This window comes from Calidris pugnax, unplaced genomic scaffold (assembly GCF_001431845.1).
Source record: "Calidris pugnax isolate Ruff unplaced genomic scaffold, ASM143184v1 scaffold272, whole genome shotgun sequence".
Classification (NCBI taxonomy): Eukaryota; Metazoa; Chordata; class Aves; order Charadriiformes; family Scolopacidae; genus Calidris; species Calidris pugnax.
The window spans coordinates 837,492-846,876 of record NW_015091016.1 but is presented as its reverse complement, the minus strand read 5'-3'; the positions used below and the strand labels follow the sequence as shown (position 1 = coordinate 846,876).

Below are 9,385 nucleotides of genomic sequence, written 5' to 3'. Positions count from 1 at the left end.
GGTACTGGGACCCGTTCTCTTTAACATCTTTATCAATGATCTGGACGAGGGGGTCGAGTGCACCCTCAGTCAGTTCGCAGACGACACCAAGCTGGGTGGGAGTGTCGACCTGCTGGAGGGTAGAGAGGCTCTGCAGAGGGATCTGGACAGGCTGGATCGATGGGCTGAGACCAACGGGATGAGGTTCAACAAGGCCAAGTGCCGGGTCCTGCCCTTGGGTCCCACCAACCCCCTGCAGCGCTCCAGGCTGGGGGCAGAGTGGCTGGAGCTGCCTGGCAGAAAAGGCCCTGGGGGTGTTGTTGGCCTGTGGCTGAACAGGAGCCAGCAGTGTGCCCAGGTGGCCAAGAAGGCCAACAGCATCCTGGCCTGTGTCAGGAACAGCGTGGGGAGTAGGACCTGAGAGGTGATTGTTCCCCTGTCCTGGGCACTGGTGAGGCCCCACCTCGAGGGCTGTGTCCAGTTTTGGGCCCCCTACCACAAAAAAGACATTGAGGGGCTGGAGTGGGTCCAGAGAAGGGCAATGGAGCTGGTGAGGGGTCTGGAGAGTCTGAGGAGAGGCTGAGGGAGCTGGGGGTGTTCAGTCTGAAGAAGAGGAGGCTGAGGGGAGACCTTATCGCACTCTATAACTACCTGAAGGGGGTGTGTAGAGAGGCGGGGGTTGGTCTTGTCTCCCAAGTCCTAGGAGATAGGACAAGGGGAAATGGCCTCAAGTTGCACCAGGAGAGGTTCAGATTGGATATTGGGAAACATTTCTTCATGGAAAGGGTTATCCAGCATTGGAATGGGCTGCCCAGGGAAGGGGTTGAGGCACCATCCCTGGATGTGCTCAAAAGACGGGTTGACATGGTCCTCAGGAATATGGTTTAGTGATTCTTTTTTTATTGCTTATTTCTTCTTTATTTTTTTGGTCAGAGTTAGGTTGATGGTTGGACTAGATGATCTTTAAGGTCCCTTCCAACCTGGACGATTCTATGATTCTAGGTACAAGCACTATCTCACCGTCCACCAGCGGGTCCACACGGGAGAGCGTCCCTTCACTTGCAGCAGCTGCCCCAAGGCCTTCAGGAGCAAACACTCCCTCACCATCCACCAGCGCGTCCACACCGGGGAACGTCCCTTCACCTGCACCCACTGCCTCAAGGCCTTCAGGAGCAAGCGCTCCCTCACCATCCATGAGCAGGTCCACACCGAGGAGCGCCCCTTCACTTGCAACCACTGCCCCAAGACCTTTAGGAACAAGAACTATCTCACCATGCACCAGCAGGTCCACACTGGAGAGCGTCCCTTCATGTGCAACAGTTGTCCCAAGGCCTTCAGGAGCAAGCACTATCTCACAATCCACCAGCAGGTCCACACCAGAGAGCGTCCCTTCACTTGCAACAGTTGTCCCAAGGCCTTCAGGAGCAAGCACTATCTCACCATCCACCAGCGGGTCCACACCGGGGAGTGCCCCTTCACCTGCCCCCACTGCCCCAAGGCCTTCAGGAGCAAGCACTATCTCACCATGCACCAGCAGGTCCACACTGGAGACCGTTCCTTCACTTGCAACAGTTGTCCCAAGGCCTTCAGGAGCAAACACTCCCTCATCACGCACCAGCAGGTCCACACCGGTGAGTGCCCCTTCACTTGCAACAGCTGCCCCAAGGCCTTCAGGAGCAAGCACTATCTCACCACGCACCAGCAGGTCCACACTGGGGAGCGTCCATTCACTTGCCCCCACTGTCCCAAGGCCTTCAGGAGCAAGCACTATCTCACCACGCACCAGCAGGTCCACACCGGTGAGTGCCCCTTCACTTGCAACAGCTGCCCCAAGGCCTTCAGGAGCAAACACTCCCTCACCATCCACCAGCGCGTCCACACTGGGGAGCACCTCTTGACTTGCAGCAGCTGCCCCAAGACCTTCAGGAGCAAGCACTATCTCACCATCCACCAACGTGTCCACACCGGGGAGCGCCCCTTCACCTGCCCCCACTGCCCCAAGACCTTCAGTAGCAAGCACTATCTCACCATCCACCAGCGGGTCCACACTGGGGAGCGTCCCTTCACTTGTAACAGCTGCCCCAAGGCCTTCAGGAGCAAGAACACCCTCATCGCCCACCAGATGGTCCACACTGGCGAGCGTCCCTTCACTTGCCCCCACTGTCCCAAGGCCTTCAGGAGCAAGCAGACCCTCACCTTCCACCAGCAGGTCCACACCGGGGAGCGCCCGTTCACTTGCAGCTACTGCTCCAAGACCTTCAGGAGCAAGCAGACCCTCACCGTCCACCAGATGGTCCACACCGGGGAGCGCCCTTTCACTTGCGACCACTGCCCCAAGACCTTCAGGACCAAGCAGACCCTCATCGTCCACCAGCGGGTCCACAGCAGCGAGCATCCCTTTGCCTGTGACCGCTGCCCCAAGACCTTCAGGAAGAAGCACTCCCTCACCACCCACCAGCAGGTCCACACCGGGACAAGGCAAGAAAAACAAAGGTTGTTAATCTTTCACTGGGCATATACAAACCCAAAGGCCTAGTCGCTTCGTGGGCGGGTACCACAGCCTTGGATGAGGAACATCATGACCTACTGCGGAACAATAACCAGCCTCGGTCGCAGAACAAACGCTGGGAATGAGCTCGGCGTTGGGGAGAACAGCCACCTTGGCCAAAGGGAACAGCACAACATGAAGAAGACCTGGGGTCTTCCTCCCAGAGCCCCCCGGAGAAGACCACCAGGAGGCAGTTTGCGTGTGCCTGAGGGAGGATACTTGCCCAGAGCCCCCCGGAGAAGACCACCAGGAGGCAGTTTGCGTGCGCCTGAGGGAGGAGACTCATTAGAATGAGCTCCTGGACATAATTAACGTAGTCCCGCCTATCATAGAACTAATTGTCTGAGTCCCTCCCGTAGCTTTACACATGTGTGATTTGGGTTATAAATCAGTGCTTGCTTGGCATGAGGGGGGGCAAGTCGGAGGAGAGACCCCCCCTCCTTGCACCCGGGCCTGCAATAAACAGACCCGCATTCTGTCTCTGTTGGGTTGTAGGGTTTGTGTCCAGGTGGCCGTTTGGCAGCTGGATGGGACACCCTCTGCCCGGCTGCGGGACCTGCTGAGAAGGGGACTCCTCTGGGTACCCCAAGATTTCTCGGGGGGACTCCCCTGCTCACTCAGATCACTGTGGGGACAGACAAGGACCATCCAATGTGGACCAGGTATGTTTCAGAGGGTACCTGTGATGTAGGAGATGTCCTACACGAGGTGAGGAGCCGGTGTCCTCTCCCCGGGGTTTGCTCGAGCCTGGGCTGAGGGAGGGAAGTCAATTGAGGTGATGTTTGTGTGGGACCCCTGGGTGCTGGCTGTTGTGTGGGCGTGTGGGATGGTGACACTAATTGTTATCTGTCGCGCACGTTGTAAGGTACCAATAACTGTGTCATGGTCCAGTATCAAAAAGAGACCGTTGTAGGAAGGAGACGAGGGGCTGGGACGTGGTGATGCCACCGAGCGAGCGTGGAGTTCCCATCCACGGCTCCGAATCCTCCACGGGGACGGTGGCCGGAGACGAACGAGGCACGTGATGGGTTCAAAGGAGGCGTTGTTTGATCCAGGCATTGATTGGTATCGTCCTGTACACCGGGACCACACTCTATCCCATAATCCTATTTTTTTGTCGCTGTTTTGCCTGTAACAAGAACGTTTGGGTGGGCTGTGGGGACGATTTCTGCTGTCCCCAGTGTGGAAATTAGAGTGGGGAAAGATGGAATTAAAAGGAGTAACCTGTGAGAGGATGGCTTACCCCTGGAGAGTAACTGTGGAGAAATAACAAAATATAAATAGAGGAGCCTTATCTACGTAACGGTTTGGAAATTTGAAATATTCATTGTGGAACTGCCACCCCCTGAATAATTTACGGTGGGTCAGGTCTTATTACTGCCAATCAGGGAACATTTCTCAATTAAGAAAGCAGGGAAGCACAAATATAGGCAATAATCAAGGAGGTGAGATATTGGGAAAAAAGTCCCCTAGGATGTATCCCAGCACGCTGGAAGGAGAGCAGAGGCCCACCAGGTGGGAGTGTAGAAATAAAAGCAGAATTAAATATTATACCCAGCGGTAGCCGTTTTATAAGGTAGGTGAACAAGAAAAATGGCCTTTTAATGGGAGTCTTAATTATAATACCATGCTATAATTAATGTTATTCCTTAGAAGAGAAAGAAAGTGGGATGAAGTTACAATTGCGGATGTGTTCTTCACCCTCTGGAATCACCCGGAATAACAACAGGGCTAATGCCCCCCCAGGACCCCATGGTATTAAATTTAGAAAACAGGAAAGAAATGAAGGAAAGTATGAGGAGGTGTTGTTTGGGTTGCAGCATCATGTCCCCCCTCATCTCCTCACCTTCCTTCCTCACCTGAACCCTCTGCCGTGGCACCCCCACTGTCCCAAGGCCTTCAGGAGCAAGCAGACCCTCACCTTCCACCAGCAGGTCCACACCGGGGAGCGCCCGTTCACTTGCAGCTACTGCTCCAAGACCTTCAGGAGCAAGCAGACCCTCACCGTCCACCAGATGGTCCACACCGGGGAGCGCCCTTTCACTTGCGACCACTGCCCCAAGACCTTCAGGACCAAGCAGACCCTCATCGTCCACCAGCGGGTCCACAGCAGCGAGCATCCCTTTGCCTGTGACCGCTGCCCCAAGACCTTCAGGAAGAAGCACTCCCTCACCACCCACCAGCAGGTCCACACCGGGACAAGGCAAGAAAAACAAAGGTTGTTAATCTTTCACTGGGCATATACAAACCCAAAGGCCTAGTCGCTTCGTGGGCGTGTACCACAGCCTTGGATGAGGAACATCATGACCTACTGCGGAACAATAACCGGCCTCGGTCGCAGAACAAACGCTGGGAATCAACTTGGTGGTGTGGAGAACAGCCACCTTGGCCAAAGGGAACAGCCCACCATGAAGAAGACCCGGGGCCTTCCTCCCAGAGCCCCCCGGAGAAGACCACCAGGAGGCAGTTTGCGTGTGCCTGAGGGAGGATACTTGTTAGAATGAGCTCCTGGACATAATTAACGTAGTCCTGCCTATCGTAGAACTAATTGTCTGAGTCCCTCCTGTAGCTTTACACGTGTGTGATTTGGGTTATAAATCAGTGCTTGCTTGGCATGAGGGGGGGCAAGTCGGGAGGAGAGACCCCCCCCTCCTTGCACCCGGGGCTGCAATAAACAGACCTGCATTCTGTCTCTGTTGGGTTGTAGGGTTTGTGTCCAGGTGGCCGGATGGGACACCCTCTGCCCGGCTGCGGGACCTGCTGAGAAGGGGACTCCTCTGGGTACCCCGAGATTTCTCAGGGGGACTCCCCTGCTCACTCAGATCACTGTGGGGACAGACAAGGACCATCCAATGTGGACCAGGTATGTTTCAGAGGGTACCTGTGATGTAGGAGATGTCCTACACGAGGTGAGGAGCCGGTGTCCTCTCCCCGGGGTTTGCTCGAGCCTGGGCTGAGGGAGGGAAGTCAATTGAGGTGATGTTTGTGTGGGACCCCTGGGTGCTGGCTGTTGTGTGGGCGTGTGGGATGGTGACACTAATTGTTATCTGTCGCGCACGTTGTAAGGTACCAATAACTGTGTCATGGTCCAGTATCAAAAAGAGACCGTTGTAGGAAGGAGACGAGGGGCTGGGACGTGGTGATGCCACCGAGCGAGCGTGGAGTTCCCATCCACGGCTCCAAATCCTCCACGGGGACGGTGGCCGGAGACGAACGAGGCACGTGATGGGTTCAAAGGAGGCGTTGTTTGATCCAGGCATTGATTGGTATCGTCCTGTACACCGGGACCACACTCCATCCCATAATCCTATTTTTTTGTCGCTGTTTTGCCTGTAACAAGAACGTTTGGGTGGGCTGTGGGGACGATTTCTGCTGTCCCCAGTGTGGAAATTAGAGTGGGGAAAGATGGAATTAAAAGGAGTAACCTGTGAGAGGATGGCTTACCCCTGGAGAGTAACTGTGGAGAAATAACAAAATATAAATAGAGGAGCCTTATCTACGTAACGGTTTGGAAATTTGGAATATTCATTGTGGAACTGCCACCCCCTGAATAATTTACGGTGGGTCAGGTCTTATTACTGCCAATCAGGGAACATTTCTCAATTAAGAAAGCAGGGAAGCACAAATATAGGCAATAATCAAGGAGGTGAGATATTGGGAAAAAAGTCCCCTAGGATGTATCCCAGCACGCTGGAAGGAGAGCAGAGGCCCACCAGGTGGGAGTGTAGAAATAAAAGCAGAATTAAATATTATACCCAGCGGTAGCCGTTTTATAAGGTAGGTGAACAAGAAAAATGGCCTTTTAATGGGAGTCTTAATTATAATACCATGCTATAATTAATGTTATTCCTTAGAAGAGAAAGAAAGTGGGATGAAGTTACAATTGCGGATGTGTTCTTCACCCTCTGGAATCACCCGGAATAACAACAGGGCTAATGCCCCCCCAGGACCCCATGGTATTAAATTTAGAAAACAGGAAAGAAATGAAGGAAAGTATGAGGAGGTGTTGTTTGGGTTGCAGCATCATGTCCCCCCTCATCTCCTCACCTTCCTTCCTCACCTGAACCCTCTGCCGTGGCAGGATTGGGGTCCCCTCCTGGGTTCTTCCTCTCTTTCTCCTCCCCCACAGGGGGGTCAGTCCTTTTTCTGCTGCCCCAAAGAAGACCTAAAACCCAGCATTTCCTTCCCCACCCGATTCCAGCTCCGGTCCCCCCCGAGATGCCTCAACCCTGTCCCAACACAAACCTCCACATCAGCCTGAAGGGAAAAGGGAAGAGGGAAGGAAAGAGGGAAGGAAAGAGGGAAGGGAAGAGGGAAAATGGAAAAGGGAAAAGGAAGGGAAAGGGAAGGGAAAGGGGTAAGGAAAGGCCACCCCCCCAAACACTGTGGGAACGTGGGTGCCCTGCCGTGCCCCAGGCGGGGGGATATGTGTGCCCCCCCTCCCTCCCCCCAGCAAGGACGCTCCCCTCATCCCCCAAACTGTTGAGAGGTGGGTGCCCCCCCGTGCCCCAAAAGTAGGGGTGCGGGTTCCTCCCGTGCCCCCTGAAGCGTGGGGATGCAGGTGCCCCCCTGTCGTGGTTTGGGCCGGACTGAGCACTGAAGCGACCAACAGATGTTCTCCCCTTCTTCTCTCTCCAAGGAGAGGTGGGAGAGAGATAATGAGTTTAAAAAAAGCTCCTAAACTCCTTTAATTAAAATAGTAATAAATTAACAAAATAAAAACAAAACTGAAAGCAATGAAATATATACAATAGATGCAGAACCAGAGCACACTCATCACCGGTGGGCACTGGGGAAGTCCCAGACTAGATCCAGTGAGGGACGGGAGCTGGATTTGGGATCTGGAGTCGGGAGCAGAGGAAGAGACCGAGAGTCCTCCTCAGCCACAGGAGGAGAAGACCCGACCCTTCCATCCCTCGGCTTTATACCCAGCGTGATGCCGAGGGGGTGGAACACCCTGTTGATCAGTTTGGGGGTCACCTCTCCCGCCCGCTCCTCCCCGCTGGTGGGACCCCCCCACGCTTTTCAGCTTCTCCCCCCACCTCACACAGGGGCAGATAACCAAGTTATGACCTTGGTTGTCCCAGCAATAGGGATAAGCAGGAGCCTCTCCGCATTCCAGCCCTTGGTGTTCCCTGTAAACATCACACCCACCCTGAGAGGAGTTTCTGCCCAACACGCTCTTCATTTCGGAGTCCGGAGAGTTAGAGGAGGCTTAGCTGAAAAGCAAAATTACGGAACAGAAAATTGGTTCTGTTTTCCCTCAAACCCAGACCAGGACACCCCCCCAGGCAAGACCTTACTGGCCTTGGGTCCATCTCCAGGATCACCATGGACTTGCAGCTTCCACGGTGAGGGTTGTTGAGCCAGGACGAGCCGTGAGCCCCATAACAGAAGTTTCACGGGTGCCGGGCTGTGGAGGCAGCCATGGTTTGGGGGTGCCGTGGTGATCCAGCATGATCCCCTCATCCCGAAGCTGTTCCTCACAGCTGCCCAACTGGAAGGGCTTGGCCTTCACCCACATCTCCTGCCAAGGACAGACCACCCTCCTCCCAGTGTCCACCTTCTGGCACTGCCCATGGGCCATGCTGCATCTGCCGGTGGCATTTCAGCCCTTCCTTGCGGACGTAGGTCTTGCCACACTCGCTGCACTTGTAGGGTCTCTCGCCCGTGTGGGCCCGCTGGTGGATGGTGAGGGTCTGCTTGTCTCTGAAGGCCATGGGGCAGCCATCACAGGCGAAGGGGCGTTCCCCGGTGTGGACCCTCTTATGGATGGTGAGGGCCTTCCTGTGCTTGAAGGCCTTGGGGCAATGGGGGCAGGAGAAGGGGCGCTCCCCGGTGTGGACCCGCAGGTGGTCGGTGAGGGTTACCTTGTTCCTGAAGGCCATGGGGCAGTGGGGGCAGGAGAAGGGGCGCTCCACGGAGTGGACCCGCTGGTGGTCACTGAGGGCCTTCTTGTTTCTGAAGGCCTTGGGACAACGGGCACAGGTGAAGGGGTCCTCTCCGGTGTGGGCCAGCTGGTGCTCAGTGAGGGCCTGCTTGTTCTTGAAGGCCTTGGGGCAACTGTCACAGGCGAAGGGGCGCTCCATAGTGTGGACTCGCTGGTGGTCCCTGAAGGTCTTCCTGTCCTTGAAGGCCTTGGGGCAGTGGGTGCAAGCGAAGGGGCGCTCCCCAGTGTGGACCCGATGGTGGTCATTGAGGGTTCTCTTGTCCTTGAAGGCCTTGGGGCAGTAGGTGCAAGCGTAGGGTCGCTCCTTGGTGTGAACCCATTGGTGGATGGTGAGGGTGTTCTTGTCCTTGAAGGTCCTGGAGCACAAAGGGCAGGCGAAGGGGCGCTCCCCGGTGTGGACGCGTTGGTGGACATTGAGGGTCTGCTTGTCCCTGAAGGTCTTGGGGCAGGTGGGGCAGGGCAGTCCTTTTTCTGCTGCCCCAAAGAAGACCTAAAACCCAGCATTTCCTTCCCCACCCGATTCCAGCTCCGGTCCCCCCCGAGATGCCTCAACCCTGTCCCAACACAAACCTCCACATCAGCCTGAAGGGAAAAGGGAAGAGGGAAGGAAAGAGGGAAGGAAAGAGGGAAGGGAAGAGGGAAAATGGAAAAGGGAAAAGGAAGGGAAAGGGAAGGGAAAGGGGTAAGGAAAGGCCACCCCCCCAAACACTGTGGGAACGTGGGTGCCCTGCCGTGCCCCAGGCGGGGGGATATGTGTGCCCCCCCTCCCTCCCCCCAGCAAGGACGCTCCCCTCATCCCCCAAACTGTTGAGAGGTGGGTGCCCCCCCGTGCCCCAAAAGTAGGGGTGCGGGTTCCTCCCGTGCCCCCTGAAGCTGTGGGATGTGGGTGCCCCCTCATGCCCCCCCCC

General features: G+C 55.7%; 3 protein-coding genes across 3 annotated transcripts in view; 1 reads left to right on the top strand and 2 right to left on the bottom strand.

Annotated features, from left to right (window-relative positions):
• The window catches only part of LOC106896033, a 22,855-nt gene extending 20,252 nt beyond the window's left edge, over positions 1–2,603 (top strand). The window contains exon 16 of the mRNA XM_014955738.1: positions 982–2,603. Coding sequence (XP_014811224.1) covers positions 982–2,515 — 1,534 coding nt within the window. The 3' untranslated portion in view covers positions 2,516–2,603. The remainder of the gene's footprint in view (positions 1–981) is intronic.
• The window catches only part of LOC106896039 (gastrula zinc finger protein XlCGF26.1-like), a 21,116-nt gene extending 14,455 nt beyond the window's left edge, over positions 1–6,661 (bottom strand). The window contains exon 1 of the mRNA XM_014955752.1: positions 6,588–6,661. The gene's annotated coding sequence lies outside the window, so the exon portion shown is untranslated. The remainder of the gene's footprint in view (positions 1–6,587) is intronic.
• A 525-nt stretch (positions 6,662–7,186) lies between these two features.
• The window catches only part of LOC106896031 (zinc finger protein 501-like), a 3,157-nt gene continuing 958 nt past the window's right edge, over positions 7,187–9,385 (bottom strand). The window contains exon 5 of the mRNA XM_014955737.1: positions 7,187–8,967. Within this exon, the coding sequence (XP_014811223.1) occupies positions 8,011–8,967 (957 nt within the window). The 3' untranslated portion in view covers positions 7,187–8,010. The remainder of the gene's footprint in view (positions 8,968–9,385) is intronic.